The sequence below is a fragment of the Cyphomyrmex costatus genome, unplaced genomic scaffold (assembly GCF_001594065.2).
Source record: "Cyphomyrmex costatus isolate MS0001 unplaced genomic scaffold, Ccosl1.0 scaffold10, whole genome shotgun sequence".
In the NCBI taxonomy this organism is placed as follows: domain Eukaryota; kingdom Metazoa; phylum Arthropoda; class Insecta; order Hymenoptera; family Formicidae; genus Cyphomyrmex; species Cyphomyrmex costatus.
The window spans coordinates 985,974-1,011,357 of record NW_017274954.1 but is presented as its reverse complement, the minus strand read 5'-3'; the positions used below and the strand labels follow the sequence as shown (position 1 = coordinate 1,011,357).

At 32.1% G+C, this 25,384-nt stretch overlaps 1 protein-coding gene across 1 annotated transcript in view; it reads right to left on the bottom strand.

Annotated features, from left to right (window-relative positions):
* Positions 1-13,017, bottom strand: part of LOC108783360 (uncharacterized) — a 69,238-nt gene extending 56,221 nt beyond the window's left edge. Inside the window, exon 1 of the mRNA XM_018551909.1 lies at positions 12,933-13,017. Coding sequence (XP_018407411.1) covers positions 12,933-13,017 — 85 coding nt within the window. The remainder of the gene's footprint in view (positions 1-12,932) is intronic.
* Positions 13,018-25,384: the final 12,367 nt, after the last annotated feature.

Sequence of the window (25,384 nt, the reverse complement as noted above, 5' to 3'; positions counted from 1 at the left end):
TGAAATTTAAGATCTGCGTTAGGCTTTTCTATCATATAAATTGCAGAAAAGCGATTTTTAGATATTTTTAATGTATATTTGTATAATTAAAAAGATACAGAACAATTTATTACATAGCTTATTCCAAATAATTTATTTAATAAAAAAAGAAATGAGTTAATTAAATTATTAATTTTATTTTGTTCTTATATTGTAACGCGTGTTAACTTTAATCTTTCACAGCCTATCCATTTATATTTGTTGATATAAATGAATAACTTTATTTATTTATTTAAATTTACGTTTAAATTTTTTATTCTTAATCAACTAATTACAGTACCAGTTTATCGCTAAAGTGTAATGCATAACAAAAATTAAATAAAATTAGTAATACCATAATTTAAAAAACCATAACAAAAGTTAGCAGCTATAAAAGTCTAACAATAAAAGAGATAACAAATTGGTGTAAATACGCGCTTCGAAGCGCGTAAATTCCATGCAATGGCATTATTTAATTTTTATCGTTTATAATTATTGCAATCCCGATATCCGATTGTAATTAATTTTCGGAATAACGTGGCTTTCCTCGTATTTCCCATATTTGTGTAGATTTAGCTCGACAAATCGTGAAGAGTCGTTTGAACAACACAAAGTGCTCGATTCTATTATTAATGTTATTCTACCCAATAATTTCTACATGTTTTACTTTAATAGTTCATCGTTTAAAAGCAAAGCGTTCCGATTAAATGAGAAACAATTAATAAACGAATGAGTAGAAGCTCTAAAGGAGTTCATATGAGTTCGGATTATTCTGTCAACCGATCGGCTTTATGGAAAAAGTACAGTTGGTAAAAAAGTAGAGTAAAATGTCAGACATGAATAGAGAAAATGAATAAGGCATAATAAAGGCGGTCATTCAAACGCAAATTACTCCCGGCTCTATTCTCATTTTGCAAATAAAGCGTGGCGAATCTTACCGGAAATAAGAATGAGCTTTCGTGCGCGCACGAGTGTGTATATGTTCTCCCTTGTTTTATCTAACCGCGCGCATAAAATTGCCTTTTTCTATCGGATTTCTTGCTTCTACATTACCATTTACTTTTACATCTTTTAAAAGCTTAATAAATGAAAAGAAATTATATATACGAAGTATTAAAAGAATTAAATCGTATTAATAGATAAAATTTTACATTAAACAATGGCTTGTTAATTATTAGAGACGCAGTTAAACAAAAATCTCAAATATCAAAATAATAATTTACTTTCTAAAGTCTTTATGTGTATAAAAATAGGCACTTAAGAAGGAAATTGATTGAAATTTATTTTTTCAAAATATTACAATTTTTTGTATTTTTTTAAATAGAAAAGATCTAATTTTACTATTATTGTTTCTTCTATTCTTTCATCTTTTTGTAAAATTTTATCGATAATTATTTGTTTTATGAGAGTTTACTTAAGAAATGAAAAAAAATCATATTACATAGAATGGTCTATTGGTATTCTGTTTATTAATTTCTTTACCGAATATTTGTTGAATATCCAATCTACTCGATAGACGAAACATTCGAACACGTTTCCTAATTGGCAGCTTTTTTCCACGGTAATTGGAAACGGTTGAGAAGCTTCTCCGTGAAGAGATTTCGAATTGAAAGGACATGGAACGGGAAGTAGAAAGGAAACCATTGATAACGAAACGGAGAAAGCATCCCTGTAGATAGAAGCGAAAAAATTGAATCTTACCTTACGAAATATATGTATATGCGGCATAAGTTATTATCGTATATTAGTACGTTGTAATTTGTCACTTTAGACAGATAAAATTGTTTGACAAAAAAGTTGTTTCGCCACTTCTATTACTAACTACTTTATTTTTTGCCAATAAAAACGTATAGAATTTATGAGCTTGTTAATTATATTAGTATGTAGCAAATTTTTATCTTAAAATTGTATAAATGAATATATTTTACAATGCATATATTCTTATAAACAATTTTTATTTGTTTATACTACATATACACACTTAAATAAACGAAAATAATATTACTTAAATAAACAGATAATAATATTATAAATAGATATTTATAATAGATAAGAATGCTTCCAATGCTTACGATGTGATAAAAACTACATAAACTTTTTATATGAAACAATGTGTAAGATACAAAAGAAGAATATAATGAGAGAGAAAAGAGAAGTCAAAATAAAGATATTTCTGCAGAATTTTATCTGCAGTCGATATATATACAGCTTTTCCTTTCATTTTAAAACTATCAGATTTGAAAGAACAATACATTTTTATACAAAGACTGTGCATTTCGCGGGTTATTTCCGTGTCCATTCTTGGAATGCCAACGTTTCGTGAACATTGCAATTCTAAATAAATTTTTATTAATTAACGAGAAAACAATACCTTTTGATATTTATTTCTTTTATCTTAGATTTAATTTTAATAATTATCAGAAAGCTGTACCTATCAGTTGTATAGATGTTAATTTTCGCAACAAAATTGAAATAGATTTTCTAAATTATTCTAGCATTCTTACAAATAGTTATACTATTAACTAAATAGTATTGTATCTATTTTTAAAGGAAAGAATATATTATTTCTATAACTCTCTTTTGCACAATTTTCGATTATGTTTTAAAAAGATTATTCTTTTCGCAGCAAATTAGATAATGTTCTTAAGAATTTTATTCTCTGTTAACATTAAAAAATTGATAATATTTTGTTAGAACCGTTGAAGGTGCTAATTGGGTAAATTCTTCTCCTTGTTTTCGGTTAGGAAAGAGTTATTTTGATACTTATTTGTATTATTAGAATTATTTATATTATACTTACACATTTTTAATGTCCTGCACTGTAAATTTATATAATATAAAAATGAAAATGATTAGCGAAATTAATGAAACGGTACCAAGTCGTTTTAGTGTCAATACCATTGTAAACGTTTTTGCAAGAAAACAAAAGAAATGAAAGATGCGGTATTTTTACGGTCTATAAAAATTCACGATATCAGAAGTTAACTGACCGTATACCGCATTACATGTGCTAAATGATTATAGGAATACAAAAGTATTAACGACACACCAGAGATACTTTTACACGTATTTGGATGCTATCTTTACTTTTAAAGTAGGACATAAAGAAAAAAATTTGGTCCAAATTATATCGTCCCCTTTATTTCCATCGTTTCACTCAGTTACTTCAAAATTTATATCGACATTGTAATACTAAATATACTAAATGTACTGTGATAAGCATCTCTGTGTGTATGCTTTTGTATATCGTTTCATTGTAATTGTAATTAGTACTTTTCGCTACATGCCATACATTAATTCGTTTGGGAGGTTTATTAATAGCAGCAGTCTTGCTGGTGCCTCACCAATTGTATATTTACTATATATTTCTATAATCTCTCTTTTTTCACAATTTTCGGTATGCATAAAAATAGTAATAATAATAATAATAGTAATATTAGTATCGGAACTACTTCTGCATCTGCAAATTTGCGTGTATGTATAATAAACGTATATATATAATGGAAGTCGTTTCCGTTTAACGACCAGCCATTTTAATATTTTGAAATGTTGTGGAGTGAAGTAGCGAGGCTTTCTTCGTATTTATATCGAGTTTAATGAGCTCAACGAGTCGTGAAAAGTTCATTCGTAACATGTTCAATTTTAAAGACCGAGTTACACGTATATGATGATAGGCGAACTCTATACCTGCGAAACTCTATTAATTCAATGAAAACTACTGTTTTCGCAACGGCAATTAGGAGACTAAATTTTATCAAATGTATTATGTAATTAGAATAAAAGTAGTATACGTATTATCTTACGATTATTACTAATTATTACAAATAAAGAGAATATTAATTAAAATATTTCAATAACTTTTAAAACTATATAAATATGAAACGGTTTAAGAACCAATCATTTATTTATATATAATTTTATATCGTTATTCGAACACTGCTAAATAATATTTGTATAGATAAAATTTTTAGATCCATGCGTCAGAAATTGTTTGTCTTTTAAGCCGTTTAAACTATTATTTACTCAATTTTAATATAAATAAAAATGAGAGAAAATTTTATAATCGTTGCAATGTTTTAACAACGAGTGACGTTTTTAATCGGTAAACTTGTAATCCGAGATATTTTTAGAGTACAGTTTTAAATAAATCTCTTGATGGTGCAATATCACGTATAAATGCACGAGATCAAATAAAATACATCACATTCGACGACGTGTTTCATGATGTCAGAAATATTCGCGTCCATAAAATCTCCATGAAACATTAATGGCGATCACGAGTCTGGTAGATGATTTATTCATGTGAGATGTTGGTGCGTTCCGGGCACATCAAATGTTTAGCTTTCAGTAAAAATTCAATTTTCAATCTTCGAGGAGGTAACGTGATACCATAACTGTAACCGTCGGTCGCCATTCTTAAAGTCTGCAAACCTCGCAGCGAATTACGATAGTATTCGCAATGTAAATGTTTGAACTGCGGGCGGAGTACATACTATGTGTGTGCACTCGTGAGATGTGAGACGTTGTTCTAATGGTTCCGAAATTGTATAGAAAGTTATGGCGCCTTGCAGAGATCTCTTGAAAGTTTCACAAGATAAAGCTCACGTCTCCGAAAGTTCTATCATTGGCAAGTTTATAAATGCCTATAATTATTTAATAACTTACACTAAATAATAAATAAGGTACTAAATAATAAACGAAATAAACTAATAAAACGAAAGATAAAGTAACATTTGTGTTAATATAAATTTAATTTAATTTATTTGCAAATTTTGCACACGTGCAGAATATAAAATTAATTAATAGTTTATTAAAACACAGCCTTATTAAAATTTGTTTTGTCAATAATAAATTTATCGTATTTAAATATTTAATCCTATTATCACAATTTATTATATTAATTTTTTTATTAAATATAAAAATATGGATTAATTTAATTAAAAAATAAAGAATATAAAAAATTAATTAAAAATTAATTCATAATTTGTTAGATGAAATGTTTATAAAATAGCATAATAAACAATTAAGGGGTTAGATGAGGGGTTAGAATATAGTACTTGCTACATTAATTACTAACGTAAATTGCTTTTTAATTAATATGACATGATGTTAACTGCTCGATAAATAGAATAAAGAATTTGACACAAAAATAATGTCGAGGGTTGCGTTGCAGAACGTCGCATAATTTTGTTTGAAAGCTTCATGACGAGATAATTCTCACGGGTAACTTCGTGGCTCCAAACTACCTAAAATACGAAGCGTCTCCCAAGACTATGTGTAAGTTCGTGTAATCCACGTCACTTCATGTAATGTAGCGTCATATTATGCGCGAAATATGTTACCACATGGGACGAAGCTATGACTATCGTGGAACATTTCAAAGGACTGCCTGTCAGTATCGCTAGATTGCAATATGAATTAATATTATCATCACACCACAATGCGAAACATCCACTCTCTCTCTCTCTCTCTCATCCGAATATTTTTATTATTCTTCGAAAATTATTCTATTTTGATAAATTTGAATATATTTATTTAATAAATTTAAGATATATATATATATTCTATAATATTTCTACTATTATTCTATAAAACATATTTTTGCGACATTTTCACAACAATTACATGCAGTTGTATGAAAAAAATAATATTACGCATTGCTGCGTATTTTATTTTAGTAATAATACGCATAACACATATTTCCAGTATTTTCTATTTACCGTGTAAAAAATATGGGAATGTTATAAAATTCTAGTCATTGTTTTAGCGCAATACATCTCGATATGCACAACACGTACATCAAATTTACAGAAAATATGGTATCTTAGTGGTAATAGAAGCTATACTACAATACACTGTATTGTGAAGGTAGATTATAGTTGAGCAGAAAGAATTGCAAAAACGTGCGCTCCATATTTCGATGTTATCTCTATATCCAACTAGTCGAATAATTAAATGTTACAGTACGAAAATTGTAAAAGAGAGAACTGTACACAGTGAGAAAAAACATTTTATGTTTGTATTAAAATCAGTTCTTGTTACAATTTTTATATTTAATTCTTAACATATTCGAGTGTTATAATTGTTATTTACATATTTTGTATGAAATTGATGTTTCACATTTTTTAATATTAATAATTTCTAAGTAATGAACAAATAACATAAAAACAATATATTTTAAAAACTTTAATATAAATGAATCAAATGTACATGTTAATTTATCACATGTATTATAAATGTTAATTGTACTGAAGAAAAAATATGTTTTCTCAATTTGTTTCTAAATTGTCAATGTTACATTTTTTAATATTAATTTTTTTAACATAATATTTAGAAAGAAAAATTTAACAAAATATTTAGAATCAGAATATGTTAGAAAGTAACATAATATTTATTATATTACATTTCTAACATATTTATTTGATTTTAAATTAAAATTTTTGTGGACGATTTATGACACTTGAAATGTGTTGCATTTAACACAAATTATTTAACTGTGTAACGAGAAAAAACCTCGCATAAGCGATTAAACTAAACGCCCTTTTTATAAGTGTAACAGACAAGGCTTATAAATATTAGATAAAAGAAAATGGAAGAATGAAAAACAGAATGTTCATTAATAATCTGAAAAAGAATAGAGTCACTTAAAAAAAATCACACGTTATTTTCGGCTTGATAAATGTAAATCAGTGTGTTGATTATAAATCAACCGCTTCTGTTTTTGTATCTTCCTGTTTTTGCTTTTTATATGTCGTATCACATTGCGAACCATCGTTCTATTATGGCGGATATAGCTTGTACGGCAATAATTTTTCGTTAATGCACACCAATGTATTGACGTGGATTGCTATGAAAAAATACGCTATTGTGTAATGTGTGGCAGTGTTGTTGTTACGTTTCGCTAACTCAAATAATGTATTATAGCTGAATTGTAGTACATATATTCAGATTTTTGGAAAGCAGATAAAAACTACAAGGATTTTGTTTTTATATCCAAATACAAAAACAGTGTATTTAACAATACTAATATTTTTTAGATAAATCATTATAAATTATCGCTATTTTATATTATTTTTATATCTCAATGTTTATGTTGTATTAATTATAATGAAAAGTTTTTATTATAATTATGGGATAATTCACTGAGGCAAAAAATAGTTTCCTATATCAATTTCTCTGTATATAATAGATTATTGTTATTCTTACGTTGCATATAATACGAACCACAAAGATTGCATCGAAAATCACGGAATGAATACGTCCAATCACTTCGGGCAAACTTTTCCTCAATCCTATACCGACGCAATTATCAGAAGTTCCGGTTTTCCAATCGGCCCGTTTGGCTCCCGGATATTTCATAGGTTAAACTTTTCCGTGTAGACCGATCCGGGTGATCTCCTTCCACTTTTATTGCCCGCATTGCAAATTGGTGGTGTACAGAAAAAGTATACGTATGCAAAAGTTTCATTTAAATCGCTGTACGCGTTCAAATAAACCCATAGTGACCGCCGTCGATGTAAAGGTTGGCGCGTTTCTCGACTGCGATTTCCAACTCGCTGCTGGAAATTGTTAGTTATCTGAATAGTATGCAATTTCGATATTATATTATGAGAATAATGAGTTCTCTTTTGGCTCGAATCGCCTTTCATTCATCCATACATTACTATTATATATATACAAATTGTATAAGAAAAATACTGCGAAACCCTTATTAATTTCAGCAATAAAAATTAATTTATTGTTAATTGTACACATTGATTGCTTCATTCTAATGTATAATGTACGTTGCCTGTATCATTTTACGCTACGTTTGATGTTAAAATGTAATATTTATTGCAATTTTGAACTAAAAGTGGAATGAATATCTTCAATAATTTATTTTTTCATTAAAAAATATCTTTTAAATTATCAATTGAAAGAATCATTCTTTACCATATCAAAATTTATGTTTAATTCAACAAGGTCGGTCTCTCTCTCTCTCTCTCTCTCTCTCTCTCTCTCTCTCTCTCTCTCTCTCGTAAGAGTTATGTTATAATTTTATTATGTATTATGTCTTAGCGTTTGAGAGAATCCTCATCCTAGAGTTTTTAATAATTAAATAACGCAATATCTTTCTCTCTCTTTTATTTTAATTGTAAGTTGATCACTTTTGACCATTTTTCATGACTTTTTCCCGTTAAAATATAAAGTCAACAATCTTCGAAAACGTGAGCAATGACAATCTGACCGACAGACAATGCGGAACGAACACAGGCGCGGTTCGGCGACTAAAGCGCGGAGTGCAAAATCATCGTAGGTATCGCGGCTACGCGATATTCGCATACAATACAGCAGGCACTACATCGGGAGGACAATGGTTCTTTTTCCGTTCAAATGGGAACAAGGGTGAAGGGAGAGCAACGTGGCGTGTGGCGTTAAAGGGAGGACGGACGGCGCACGTGTACTAGGTACGCAGAAACGTAAATCATACCTCGAAATAGATTCGAACGGTCGATCGTGGATTGCGATGTTGGCGTACCATAAACGCTCGAGCACAAATCCGATTCGCTCTGAAATCTTATCTAAAGCTGAGCGTTATGCGCTAAGCCCAGCTCACGATTACGTGCGGATTAGTACTTTCAGTGTCGTTAACGGGCAATAGCAACGTTTACGAACAAGCTTTACAAATGCAACAATAATCTGCAGCTTTTCATATAATAAATAATCTAAAATCTCTCATATATATATATCTCACATACTTGACAACAGGGGAAAGATATTGGTTTTTCCAGAAATCGGAGATTTTAAGTACGCATTTGTTAATTTAATTATTTTCTACGTGATTGCGTATTCTAAAAACTTTTTATTGTATATTTCCGCAGATATAAATCAAATAAATCAAACGCAGTGATTTTATTTCATTTTATTTTATTGTTATTGCACGAGCAAGGTGACCAACAACGATGGCGATTTTCCAGATGATGCGACCTTCGTTTAAACAAAATGCTTAATCGACGGGCGGGAACGGCGTGATGAAATCGTGATCAGTACGCGCAATGCACCAGCAATCATTGCGCTCGCGATTCGTTTGCTAAACGAATTTGGAAAGAGGACAGACACGAGTATTGTCCGACGTTGCTCACGTTAAATACGTCGGTTTAATTACCTATTGAACGCTGTAAACGAAGTTTGGTCGTACATATGTTGACAATGGATTCGTTTACTCGAGCGCGTACCTACATAAATCACAGCGATGTCCGGGATTATATCTATTATGATTATGAAATTTTATCACTTTTACATTATTACGGACCTTATTAACAGGACGGAAGCTATAGTTCAGTTATATTACTGTCGTATGTTAGTAGATAGAATGAAAATTCCGATTTTCATTAAGTGTCGCTGCCATGGTTTCAATTAAAATAGGATTTTCAATTTCCTGATGGAATATCAATTAGGTACCAATTTTCCAACGACAACGTCCTACTCCCGTTTCGCTAAGGGAAAATCCTGATTTCGATTCCGCTTTAATTACATCTGCCCAACACTGATTGCCTATTATGTGCTTCTAGACGAGTCTAACAAGCTTCGAAGCTCTCTTTGCGAAGAAAGCTTTTTAGCTGCAGCATTCTCGATCTACAATCACTGCATTCGGCATCGCTTTTACATGTTTTGTATGATATCTAGCAATTTAATAAGCTACATTACATGTTACAGAAATTAATTTGATTATAATTTGAGATTCAATCTTCTATTTATTTTTCATTCATTGGTATTTTAAATTAAAAAATTGAACAACAAAGTTACATATGTATAATCTATGCAATTTAAGCTTTTTCTAAAATAATATTATTAATATTTACTGAAGTTATATAATTGGAACTTGTAAAATAAATTTCATTTTATGTTTGGAGAAAGAGAATAATATTTTAACTTTAAATATCAAAAAATTTTTAATATAAATCTACGAATATAAAATAATACGTTTTAAACTTGATAAGGATACGTTTCACTTTTAATCGTTAATGTAGAAGCAAGTCAAGTATCTTATAAGAGATTTCCATAATTCGGTGAATGAATAAAATATTGGCCGCGAGGGATCTTCCGGGGATTTTTCGCAGCAAAGATATTCATCCTAAAATCTCTTGCGCGCGATATTCTTATTTAATTCGATTTTTTAATCATCTCTTTCGTCAGATCCGACGGGATTAGTAACGACCTGAAATTCTTTATATCACGGCTGTTTTCTCGGTTTCCAATCTGCTTTCCAATCTCGCGGAACATCATTCGTCGGTGCTCACTCGAATTCCAAGGCTTCTCGATTTCATTGCCTTTAAGTTTATCGAGCGGATAGAATGTCTGTGTGTATGTGCTGTATCTATTTCGCGATCGCTTGAGCTGCAAAAATTTTATGTGGAAACCACCCATGAGACATGATATTCTAGTCTCTATAATAGCCCATCTTTGAGATGAACTTCGCAGCTTATAGGTGAGAGGCGAACATGTATAAAAATCGATCGCGTCTCTATTCGAACACAAGTGATTTTCTCGTCCTACGTATTCTTGACGATTATATTTAACGTGTATGTAATTCTTATTTGCTGCGTAATAATATAAAATTTAAATTAATGCTATCGTGAAATGATTAGTAAAATTAAAAAGAAAAATGGTATAACTGTAAAAATAAAATATTAAAGAAGTTCAAATTTTAATCGTGACTTGTAATTTACTTTCTTTATATTATTTCACGATTAATTTTTTAATTATACGTTAAAACTGTTGTCATTTTTTACTGAATAATTACTATTTTCTTCATTTTTCATTTTGCTTTTTTAAAAAAAATTGTTTAAATATCTTTTATACGTTTTATACAAATAGCTGTTATATAATAATTAACTCTTTTATAAAAAGATGCTTGTGTGTGTATGTGTAATAAGTAATCATATATGAGTATGTTCTAAAAATTGGTAAAAATGTTGTAACGTAATTTTAAAGACTTAACTTCCATTTTGGTCACAGATATAAATCGTAAAGGAGGTAAAGAGGAAACAAAAGAGAATGAGTGAGAGAAGAAGAGAATATTGCAGTCTCCTTATCGGTGAGGGGCAACACGTAGGTCTAATTAACTTCGCGTCGGTTCCAAGGATTTAATCCTGCGGAAAACTGTGCGCACCGGAAGGAGAAAACGTTAAGACTCTGCATCTTTCGCAATTCCGTGAAATCGTTCCCAGACAAATTGAAGATTTTCAAAGAACAGACGAAGTGAAGATGTAGATTTAATTTTTCCACCATCGTCGTTGCTCTGTCGCAATAAACAGTAAATTTTTCTAGTCGGAAAATAAGATTAGATATCGTGAAACACAATCGAGATTTTCAACAAAGATGCGCTCCATCTATTAGCTCTCTTTTTCTCTCTTTTGTACATTTTGCTCAAAGTAAACAAAAGTAACAACAAGATTAGATTAACTACCAAAATATTGATAACATCTTATTCCATGCGATAAAAAAAGGGGAATAGAATATAATTACTTATGAAATACTTAGAATATACATAATTAATTATGAAAAAATGAATCTCTTTATTATAGAAACAGAATAATTACATTTTACTGATTACACTGTTTATTCTATTTCGTTATAACAAAATTAATAAAGAAAACCTAGCTATATATACATATACGAGTAGAATTAGTGTAGTGATGTCTCATGTAATTTCGATAAATGCAATATTAAAAAAAAAAGAGGCAATGTATTGCAAAATTTATATCTATGATGGTTCTCTGTACTGCAGAATTTTTATACATTTTAATATTTTCCCTAAAATTTAGATCGAGTATTATGACAATAAAAGGAAAGGCATATTTTAGTAAAATATTCATTACTTTGTATAATTAATAATTAAACTATTTGCATAATTAATATTTAACATTATTAAATAGCATTCTAACTAAAGTTAGAATCTTATAATATATTTTTCAATATTCTCTTCTACAAAATAAAATATTATAACAGAAAAAAATATAAATATTAAAAAACATTTATTTTCTTTTGCTACTGCATTTTATACAAAAATATATTATAAAATAGATTACTTTTATACATTGAATTATATAGGTGATATTTAATTAGTTTGAAATAGCAAAATATTGTCTCGCGAGTAATTAGCCTTTCAACATGCATGTTATTTTACTTTTAGCGTCAACAACTGCAAAATATGACTAAATCATGAAACGACTCTTGCTGTTCGTTGACAAGTTGTTGAATCGAAGTTAAAAAAGTAATTACAATACATACGTGGATTTCACGAATTTAATATTCACTAATTTGTCCAACGTCGGTTTAAACGCAACGTGTTATTTTCGGATGGTATGCGTTTATCAAGCCGCATAATTGCTTGCATTCTCATCGCTCTTCTCTACAATTAACCATTTAATTTATCGCGACAACGAGTGAAACGTTTGAGCACAGCTATCCCGATGATGGTTACGTAAAACGGATGGACATGTTAAAGCCCGAGCAAAGGTAATTTATCGAGCACTTAGTCCCTACAGTGACGTCATTTCTCGAAGCGTGAAAGATAATCTATCATTGTGTAGCCAGACAATCGTGGATCAGGATTTGCTTTCACGATTAAAACAGTTCATTAAGGTTGAAGTAAGACGAATTACTAGTCTATAGCACATGATCAATATATTCGTCTAAGATACGATTTGACGATTAGTTGAATCATGAAATATATTTTCTGCTAGTATTTTGCCATAGATTTCTTGTGAGAATATTATAAAGTATATAAAGAGTTTCTATCGTTTCAAGAAATGTAAGCTTGAATATTAAAAAACTTTTTCTTAAATATTTTAAGAATAGTGTTTATGATTCTTATAAAATTGTTAATGTTTCGAAAACTGGGCTTCAAAAATTTCGGTGTAGATACTTACTTATATTTTTGTCCCTGTATTGCGGCCGCGCATCTCCGATAAAACAGACGAAGAGCACCCACACTACGAACCAGCACGTTCCCATTTCGACCTGAAATAAGAAGCGATTCTGAATAGATTTAATTAAGAATTCAATGGTGCGGCATACAGCACTTTAGTTTCTTTACGACTGCAATGTTACCGCAGCTTTGTTCGATCTTTTGCTCTTCGGTAAGGCTATCACAGTAATGCTACGCAGTAATAACATAAAATAATTATTATAACGAAACGGATTTAATTATGTATGAAATTAACGGTTCTCGAGTCTTTTTTTACTTAAGATAGAGTTCTTGAGAGTTTATGAAATTATTTAATTAGTTACATCAAGGTCATAGAAACATCTACTTTAAATTTCAGTTAAGGTAGAATAAAATAGAACGGGATCGATATATACGTATATAGGTATGTATATAAAGCAAGTTTGTTCACAATAAATTCTGGTCGCTTTTGCGTGCTCGGAAGGAGTGTCGTCGTTTCCTTACGAAAACTTATCGTTTCCCCGTGCATTTCTTCCGATTCATTATTGTTCTTGCGGCGAAATTGCTCCGTCCAAAAGGATGAGCATTTTAATTCATAAAAGTTCTATTATTGTACAATTTAAAGTGACTGAAATATACAGGATGTCTTTGACGCAATAATATCGCTTAATTTCCATTACTTTTAACACAATAAGTCTTTGGTAATGTATATCTTTGATAACTTTTTTTATACAGATTGTCATTCTGCAATTTCATGCAATTTTAATTTTACCGTTTGAGTAAATATATTCGCTTGCGTTCTCTAGTTCGGGGAGAAGATCGATGGTTGTATTCGCACGTTTCTATAACTGCGTCGGATCATCGATCCACCTCGTAATCGCTGAAGGGATAATGCTCCTCAACCATCGAAACCGGAGACGATCCTTTGTGGCAATTGCGCGGATAATCGAAAACCGAGAGAAAGAGACGAAGTGTAGGATTCGCTGCGGTGAAGCACGGTTGAATATTTCCGGGTTTCCGACGGGCGTGCACGGAGATGTTATAAAATATTTCTTTGAGGATTTCGACTGTGGAGATATATATTTTATTCGACAAGCGTTTCTGCACAGCACGTATTCGGATCTCTACGTCAGTTTCCATGAATATTATTCGCGCACTGTGCGCAGAAAAGTTCTCTTCGCGTGAGGTGACGACAACGACGCCATGAAATTAACGGGATTTCGTTGTCACGATAATACCAGCGTGCTTCTGCGTACACATTTTATCTTTATTTTCGAAAGAAGCGCGCCAAATTCGTTCTCGTCTCGTTTCGCGACGTAATACCGGAACGTCAACTCGAAAACGTCAATCGTTTCCAGACGGCTGAAATCGCCCAGCAAATTGCTGAGGCAAAGATATAAAAACTACCAGCTGACATTAACGATCACGTTGGATTTAATAAAAATTATTTCCACGCCTTGCTATTCATACTTGTATTAAGATATTTGTCGGAATATATTTTCATTTTTGAAAAAAACACATTATTATTAAAAATTGTATTGCGTTAATATTTTATTTAAATCTGATCTTATCTGCAATCTATATATTGTATTTAATTTGAATAGGGATTAATGTATAATTTTCCTTAAATAATAATAATTTTCCTTAAAAATATAATAAGATCAAAGACACACGTATTGTTATTGACGTTTTTGGAAAACGTGCAGTCGTTCTTGCCCTTCTCGTCTTTCACCAACTCACATACATTTCTTGAAGGAGCGAGCCAGAGTGTGTCCGAAGGATAGACATCTCCTTGCCCGAACAGTAGTGAGTATGTATCCTTTTCGAAGGCTTATCTATCGGAAGAGATGCCCTTTCCAGGGAAATCCCTAGAGGAACAATATAAAAGTTCCTACTCTCCCTCGAAAGGACATCGTCTAGTACTCGGAGTGCAGATCCTCTTCTCGGCCCCAGGATCATCTCGACCAAGAGTACACGAATACATGTGACCTCGCGTACGCACGTACATTTACACGCGTCTAACGACAAAATGACACTCGCACGCGAAGTGGTAACTTCTACCTTCGACGATCCTTCGAACCTTCCATCGATCACTATATACCTGTCGGGGTCAACTTCTTCACGTATCTCGTTTCATGGTTAGCTGGCTCGAAAATATTCCCCATCCCTTTTCATTGCGACGGAAGGAAAAGGGTGACTCTAGTGCCGTCGTCGAGACGCGAAATTTAGAACCCGTTCTACGGAGGTAAATAAAACGTATTTTCGGGTCGTCGGATCATTGAGTTTCTGAATCCCTGAATTCGCTGATCCCAGGATTACTTCTCTCGTCTTCAATAAAATACGTACGTGCGAATCATTGTATAGCGATCAACTTCTTGAGAATGAAATAACGCTATCCTAATCATCCAAATATATTCGCATTTGAATTATTTAACGAGTTTAACTCTAAATAAGGTAGTGTGATTCTTCACTCTATTTACTTAACATAAAGATTTCAATCAATATTCTATCACAAATTAAAAATATCCTAATAAAAAAAAGATAAGAGGAATTTAATAAATAATAATTTTTGATATAGAGATAATAGGGTATGTTAAGTTAGCACCCCAACTATAGTACTCAGGAGTTCTGATTAGAGTTCCTACTTCCTTTTGACGAGACGAAGAGTTCCCTATAGTTAATAACAAGAGTTCCGCTCAATAAACATTTCTTTTACATTTTTTAAAAATGGGGTGCTAACTTTTCATCGAATTTCGAGGTGGAATAGTTCTGAGCGGCTTAATAGCTTCAATTTGCGATTGCCTAGAGTTCCTGATAAGTAAAAAAAATTTTCGAATAATAAAAAAAAAATTAAAAATTTTTGAAAAATTAATTTTTAGATACAATAGTTCTGATGATAATTTCTGCTTCTTTTTGACGATACGAAGAGTTCTCCATGATTTTTAATGACATATGCGCTTAATAATCATTTTTTAATAATTTTTTTAAAATGGGGTGCTAACTTTTTAATGAAATTCAAGGTCGCATAGTTCTGATTAGCTTAACAGAATTATTTTGTGAATACCCAGAGTTCTTGATATATAAAAAACATTTTTGAAATATAATAAAGTTTTAAAAAAATAGTGGAAATCTTTAAAAATTTTTTTGGGAGTACCGAGTAGTTCTGAGTAGCGTTTCTTATAGTACTCGACGAGTTCTATCGAAAACTGTAAGGTGAAATAGCGATTGGACCAACGGTTTGCAAGATACAGCGACATTTGTCAGAAGATCAACAATTTTTAGAGTATATCTCGGAAACCGTTGATCCAATCGCTTTGAGCCCTGATACTTTTCGACAGAACTCGCCGAGAACCGTCCAGAACTCCGATCAGAACTACTCGGTACTCCCAAAAAATTTTGATTTCAAATTTTTTTCTAAATCCCACGTCGAAAAGTTTTTTGAGAGTACCGAATAGTTCTGAGTAGCGTTTCTTATAGTTCTCGACGAGTTCTATCGAAAACTGTAAGGTGAAATAGCGATTGGACCAACGGTTTGCAAGATACAGCGACATTTGTCAGAAGATCAACAATTTTTAGAGTATATCTCGGAAACCGTTGATCCAATCGCTTTGAGCCCTGATACTTTTCGACAGAACTCGCCGAGAACCGTCCAGAACTCCGATCAGAACTACTCGGTACTCTCAAAAAAATTTTCAAAGGTTTCTACTATTTTTTTAAACTTTATTATTCTTCAAAAATGTTTTTTATGTATCAAGAACTCTAGGTATTCACAAAATACTTCTGTTAAGCTGATCAGAACTATGCGACCTTGAATTTCGTTAAAAAGTTAGCACCCAATTTTTTAAAAATTATTAAAAAATGATTATTAAGCGTATATATCATTAAAAATCATAGAGAACTCTTCGTATCGTCAAAAAGAAGCAGAAATTATCATCAGAACTATTGTATCTAAAAATTAATTTTTCAAAAATTTTTAATTTTTTTTTTAATATTCGAACATTTTTTTTACATATCAGGAACTCTAGGCAATCGCAAATTGAAGCTATTAAGCCGCTCAGAACTATTCCACCTCGAAATTCGATAAAAAGTTAGCACCCCATTTTTAAAAAATGTAAAAAAAATGTTTATTGAGCGGAACTCTTGTTATTAACTATAGGGAACTCTTCGTCTCGTCAAAAGGAAGTGGGAACTCTAATCAGAACTCCTGAGTAGTTGGGGTGTTAACTTAACATACCGGAGATAATTAAGCAGCGTTATCTTCTTACCATTTTTTTAGAAGTTTTATATATACATATGTATGATATAAAAAGAGAGAGAGAGAGACCTCTTAATAAAAAAATTACAAATTTAATTGCAAATAAGAGTCTTCAAAGGATAGAATAAAAGATCAAGCGTGCTTGAATTGTATAAATCTCGAATGAAAACAAATGAAGAACAAAGGAAGTGAAGCGCTGCCAATAAAGTCGACAAAACTAAAAAGATTTGCGAGACGAATTTCCGCAACCTTACTATGTCCAGCTGAGTAATAATTAGAGCTCTTCGTCACTGAGGTGCAGTAGACCAATCGGTTACTTCTACAAGAAAACCTTCCGATCGAACAAACTTCCTTTGCTAAGCAACTCTCTAGAGATTAAACTAGACCTCCATTCACATTGCAAAGAAATGTACTTTCTTGAGGAATGAGAAATGATGATATACACACAACCTACTAGATATATGTATTTATATTTGCAGTTAAAAGCAACTATATTAAAAAGTTCCTTTAAATACGGTATTTATACTATAAATACGATACTTATATACTATATGTAAGATAACATTTAAAATATTAAAAAATAAATATGAAAATTGGAAATATAAAAGAATTTAAAATCCGATTTTTTAATAAAAACATTGATAATATTTCCGATTCAATTTGAAATATTTTTAACACGATGTTGATCGTAAAATATAAATTCATAGCTTGATTTTAATTCGATTATGAATCGGTTTTTTATATTATATGAAATTACTAAAAGATCTATTGTATAATTAATGTAATAACATGATATTAATTATTCTTAAATCAAAGTTACAGTGGAAACAAGAATTTTGCAGAGTTTAGTAACTTTAGTTAATTCAAATAGCACCAGAGTAAATGCAATATGTGTGAAACAATAGCCGTGAAATGAGCAGAGAGATAAGAAACAAAGTAAAACGAGAAATATGACAAGACACATCTGGTATGTTTTTCAGCTGGGCAATATTTCACAAAAGAAATAAAATTAACAAACAAATAAATAAAATGATGAGAATTACAATTTTTTTACAGTTGACAATCCTATTTGCTTAATCATACTGGTATTAATAGCGCGAACAGGTCTTAATTTATTTTTATAACTTTAATAAAATTTTACTTCAATAAAAGTTTACTTTCATTTTACTACTCTTTAAAAATTTAACATTGAAGTTGTACAATATAGCGAAAGGCGATCAGATGTTATCGTTTCGCAAAATAAACCTTGAAGTAAAACATCTTCCTCGTTAATCGTGGGATTAGAAGATTATTAACAATAGCATGGCAGCAATAATCATAATAAATAGCGTTAGCTAACCCAGTGATATTGTAGTAGAACAAATATCCGGGAATGACTTTCCCGAGCTGCGAACGATATTAAAAGTTATTAATGACGGTCACGGCAACCTCCGTTTCGCCTTATCCCTGTGGAGAGGCGAGAATTAAGGAAGGTGCGAACAGACGGAAGAATAAAACCAGAGAAAGATAAAAGTTCAGTTTTCTTCTCTTATAAAAAGTTCTTGCGTCTTCTCTCTCGCGGTAGCATTTCTTTGAGTACATCCGTATACTTGCTACGCTACACTATACTGCAGTTCTCGTTATTATCTCACCGCTATCATAACGTCATTCTTAAGCTTCGCTATCGTCCGTCTGCTTTGTCGTTATTGCGCGCCGGAAGCAACGTTAAGCACAGAGTATAAATATAAACGATTGTCGGAAAAAAAGAGAAAAAGGCGAAAATAGCCCGCTACATTTTTACGCCGTAATCGTCGCGAACTCGAAAGCTTGCAGGACGACAATGAACGTGAAACTGTTTATGCACGATGGCATCGTTACCCTTCATTTTCTAACGGAAAATTGTGTACAGAAAGGCAAACAGAAGAGGTTCTCAAGGGATCGATATGTGATGAAACATTAAGATTAGCTTTCATGGCATACTTAGAAGTGCATTAGTTACGACAGTCTAGTATATTTTATACATAGATTCCATTATGACAACGGTGAAATGGTTTACCGGCTCTTCAGATGTACATATATTTTAATTAACACACCAAAAATTTACTAAATTTTAGTAAATATTGGTTTAAATAGTACTAACTAAATATTACAGTAAATAAATATTTCAATAAAAACGATACTTGAATCAAATTAATGGTTATTGGATTAAATAAATACATATAATAAGTATTTAATTATTATACTGTTTAAAAAATATTTATTAAAATTTAATAATTTTTTTAATAGAGTATGTACGATTACAATGATTAGAGTTTGTATATTGAAACGCAGTTAATTTTAAGAAATTCGGATTTTGATGTATAATGGATATGCAATCTTCATTTATATTATATATTGTTGGCACTTATACTAAATATCGAATAGCGACAGAGATTAAATATACACTTTAAAATTATATTGTTTCTCTATTCTAAAGATACATTCAAACGAAGTCGCAAGTTCTATTTTCAATTCTACCGCAAAGTGTTACTTCAAGCAGCTTTCTTATCACTGACCGAAGGTCATTGTGAAAAATTGGCTGGGGTCGTTCAGACATTGGGATTCGGGTTAAGGATCAAATCGTAACGAACCTTCGAGGCTTCGATCACGGCCTCGTTGGGTAGTTACCAGAAATAAGTCTAAGAAATGGGATGGGAACGGAAGCGAATAATCCGTCGTGGCACAAATGATGGCAAAATCGATCCACGAGCGACACAAAGCCGTCTTACGCCCGACCGATATCGGGACGTAAACCAGAGCCGTTCTCTTCGCGATGTTCTAGGGAAAAAGCTTTAGCGACGATACGCGCGGATATCTGCGCGGCCGCTCTTCTCTCCCTATTTATTTGCACGAAGGGGAGAGACTTTCTTCTGTAGGAGATGGCAGGAGGAAATAGAAAATGCGAGGCGCCGAGTAGAAGAGTGCCGTAACCACCCTCAAGCAAACCCCGCCGAATCGATTCTATGCCTGTCTCACGTATATGCTCGTTTCTCAGACCACGTCTTTCCAGACAATATTCCTTATTTGTACCAGATGCCTTTCAAAACTCTCCTATCTGCCCACGCGCCCGTACGTCGGTGTGTACTTAAGGCTGGCGAAGCAAAGTAATTCCATCCCGAAGAGGGATGGAAGAGAATGAGGTTAAAGGGAAAATAAATAGCAGTTCGAATAATATGAAACGAAAAACTTAATTGCTGAGATGTTGGCTACAATATACGTAATGCTACGCGCAACAATGTTTTTATATTATAATTAGTTACCGATGAGCTATGTCAAATATTTTCTGAGTTTAAAATGGTACAACAAATACCTATATAGCAATGTTTTGATGAAAACCGATATATATACTTAAAACAAACGTTAATACATATTTGAAACTAATCTTTTCTTTATATATATAATAATTAATGATGATGCTTTAGTGATAACACAGATCACTGCAGTACTACAAATTATGTATATTAATGATATTAGTGGAAAAAAAATAGTTCCATAAAACACAAGAAAAATGTTTACTAAAAATTAAAATTTTTTTAATTAAAAAATGATAAAATAATTTTACGTAATAGTATTACGTTACGTAAATTGTTGAAAAGGTATAATACTATTTAATTGTCCGTTACTTATTTATTGGCCAGAATACAACTCAAGGAACTCAAGAGATATTTTTAGTACCCATTTCGAAGGCGAATAGGATCGAAACAAGCAATAAAGAAATACGACAAGTATTTCGTCCTCTGTTTCCTTTTGTCGCGATCGCGATGGACTATCTCGAGACGCTCCCTACGTAGCACCAGTTTATTTCCGGTCGAAGTGGAGAACGTATTATAGTGGGTCGCGGTGTAGAGAAGTGTACGAGAGTGATAAAATAGTGCACCTAGTCAGGCACATTGAAGGATTCGCCGTTATCTTATTCCTTTTTTTGTTATTTTGTTCTGCACCCTATCTCAGGAACCGCCCTTTTTCCATTACATCATTCTACCGCTGCGCCGCACTGACTCTAGATACATGTCGATACAAGTTTGGGAGGGGAATGATTTCGAAGACACGTACAACAAAGGATATACTACCAGAAAAGATACTATACAATAAAAACTTTCCGATGTAATTTAAGAAACGATAACAAATTTTACAAAATCTTTTAATTGCGACAATTGTCTTGACAGTCAAAAGAATTAGGTACATATCTCATCGTAATTACTCAAATTAGCAATTTTAGTTGAAAATGTTAACGTTAGATTTGATATTATCGCAAAAGATATTTAGGACAGTATATTCAATATAACTTAATAATATATAGGATAATAATTTGATGTGTACAAAGACATTATTGAAGATATTATTCTATTATTAAGTTATACCGTTTGACGTGTAAAGAAAAAGAGAGACGCGTTTATTGTCACAAGGCACCGTCATTTTTCGCGCATCACAGTAGCATCCTAACGCGTGTCGACGCGCGCGTTTCTCTCGCATGAGTTCATTGAGACGCGTGTAATAATCCGGAATAACCGAGAAAGTGGAAAATGCATTTACAGGCGCTGCTCTTTGGTCCCATGGGAGCCGTTTCCAAGAGTTCGCATTTTCCTTTGATCTACTTCAAAGTGTACGCCTTTAACCCTTCCCTCTCTTTCCTTTTGCCCATGGGTTATCGTGGCGGTTTAAGAGTATCTTGCGCCTAAAAGTAGATTCAGTGTACAATGCCCCAAAGGTATCGTTTATGCTAGAATGGCGAGCGAAAATCCAACTTTAATCCAATTAAAACGCACCTTCCCTCGACGAGCGTCTGATAGTGAGCGCTGAATACAGTTTAACCATTTAGTCTGTCTTTCTGCCTTACTTGATAGAAACTATTTCTTGACATATTAACAAAGTTAAATAGCAATTTACATGCAATTGTTGTCTAATAATAATACGATTAAGGAATACTCGTGGAATTAAAGAAAGAGTAAATTAGCTGCAAAAAACACAGTTGTATAAAAAGTAAAAAATAAAACTGTTGATGAAATAAATGGCCTAGAAAAGTGTACTCGCAAGATCAATGTAACATTTAACTTAACTTAAGAATTCCTCGGTTACCAACAATTTCAAATGAGCATGAAAGGGAAAACGCACTACGGGCAGAAGCAATAATTGTAGTACATGAATAAATGACTACCACTCTGAAAAGTAAATTAATGAGTCTACTACAAAACGTCTACAGGAACGTGAACAGGTTGTGTTCCCTCACGACACGTGCATATGGTGACAATTAACTGTATACCGGGCATGCAATTCTCACAGGAAACAAACCAGAAACAATTAACCGACTTCACCACAAATGAATTTCCACTTCGTGTAAAGCGGGAACTCTTCCGGCTCGATACGAAATTAATGCAAGAGGCATGTTTGTGTTGTGAAAATGTTTACAAGTATATAGGATGTCAAACAGTCACAATTAATTGTATCTTTATTTTGAAAAGAAAAAGCGCATAGGATTATTTTATATTTGTTACATCTATTTTATTTTGCTTTTAATTTTATGTTACTAATTTTATGTAATATTCAAAAATCTAGTAAAAAAAATCTAGTAAGGCGTTTTTTTAATATATAAGCCAGGTGTATTTTGTATTTTAAAAATAGTGTAATAATTAATTAAATTTGAGCAACCTGTCGAAACGCCATTGTCGCCGCGGTAAGATTAGTATTATCCATTACAGATCGTAATTATCTCTTAACTCTGATAACAAGAAAATCATATTATCTCTGGTAATTGTTGTCGATAATTATTATCAGTGATTTGATAAAAGAGATCCCCGTAGCATAGCCTCGTAGCATCCTTTTCGTAAATCAATAACTTCGCAGCATCACGCACAAATTTTACATTCCAATTATCGCTCGTAATTTAAAGGCGATTGAATACTCTCATGATGTAAAATTAACTGTCGAGAAGGCGTGCCCAGCGTCGCGATAATAATCGATCGGTGCGACGTCACATTGAGTAGAGTTCGAATTTAATTTTCAAGAGTTCACAATCGGAAAGATCCTTCGTTACAGATCCCCCTCTCCCTCTTGTTATCTGCGGATATACGATGAAAAGCCACCTGTTGATTGGCGGAAATACCGATTCTCTACTTCGCTCGGCGACGGGTTTCAGTTTGCTTTGAGAACTGTAAGCAACCGCGCGTTTTCAAAAGTAGCAGGACCGTAGAACCGGGAATTGGAAGTCGCATGAATGGAAGGGGAGAGATATACGACGTTTAATTAACCACCTGATCGATACATCTGTCCCGGGAGCTCACCTGAGCCTGGATTTCTCCAGGGGCAGCTTTATGGTGCCCACCAGCGAGTTACAGTGCGATTGCTCGAGATTGCTGACGCCATCCTTTCTAAACTTTTCTAATTAATCCGTTACCTGCCACACAATCTTCTAGAGTTGATAATTATAATAAATATATTTATCTATATATAAATAACCATTTTATTTAACGCGTTTATTTCATTCTTTCTTTAAAGATAAAAATATAATGGTCTAATTAAGTATCTTATCAGTTACATCCAATGAATCTTGATTTCAAGTTCGCATTGTTGTATTATATCTGATACATCACGTATATCTGTGAGCAAAATAAACTGTCTGATTTAAAATATCCAACGATTTTAATTAAAAAAACTACAATATTGTATTACTGAGCATTGCAAAATAAGAGAGGAAATCGAATACAAATAAAAATATTATGTTTTTATAAAACATGGAAAGATATCAAATGTATTTAACATACATGTATAGTTTTTTAACGGTTTTCATATATTCATATTTTCATTCCACCTTTTGAATACGTATCTGTGCATACACATATCGCGTTACATCGAGAACTTCAACAACAAGCGATGAACGATAAATGTTATTTTTTGAGTTTAATAAAATAAATATCAATGGAAATATCAATGGCTATTAATATCTTGTAACTAATATATTCTATAACGATTAACCGAACAATTACGTCATGCAGTTTTCTTTTTTACCTTCGCATTTTTTGAATCCATAAAGTTCTATTCGAGCGTTCTTAGATGAGGTACTGGTATTCGCTTAGCGCACTAAAGTTTCGAAGTTACTCAACATGGTCTTATTTTGCTGTATCGCCGAGTTGTGCTGGATTGCTGAACAGAACATTGCTTTAGTTCCACTGAGACGTGCAAAAAAGATCCACCCGACGTAACTTTGAAACGCGATACAAGTACGAGCAGCCATAATCTGGAAAATCATCTTCTACATCACTTACATTATTCGCATCTCCTTTGCAGTGTAATATTAATAGAAAAATTGGTCTGGACTTAAAATAATATTTCATTTAAATATTATGGACATGTTTTAATAATATAATTACATCAAATTTAATTTAATATTAAATTTGTTTCAAGCAAAGATATATTTTATCGTTTGATTTATTTATTTACATATATTAACTGATAAAAATTGTTATAACATTCTTTTTGATAATAATATATTCGATGAATAATTAAAATTTTACACTGATGAGTAATAAAAGATTTTGTAATTATACCGACATATTCGTTAGTTGCGTTTTACACTACTTATATATTGAAATATATAATAATATAGCATTATTGCTTACAATAATATATATTAAAAATCAAGGTAATTATAATGCACAAAACGCTCGTAAATAAAAGCAGTGACTGATAACAATGTAACTAAATAGTTGTCATATATGAGTTTTTACTCAATACTTCAAAGATATCCTTTTCTTTGTCGTATTTGTCATGTTTATTGTATCATGGTGAAGTGTGCTCGGTGCGAGTGCAATGGGCAGGGCTTCTAGCTTTCGTATAAGGAACGACGGCTTTCTCAAGTAATAGTCCTCGCGACAATGCGAAAGCAGGACGCATCGGGCCACGAGTATACCTACGAGTGTTTCCTAACCTCCTGATACATCGATAACCAGCGACACTGCGCATCGATCGTATGCCACATCTTGCACCTGCATACATGCGGTGACGCGAGAGCGAAGATCGACTCGTAAACGTCGACGCAGACTTTCAACGATATGAATGAATCAGGAGACACGGTAGTGTCTCGGCGCTAAGTATAAGCGTAGCGACACTACTGTGGTCCTTTATTTACGCGAGACCGCGAATTGCGGGAAACCAAGATTATTGAATCT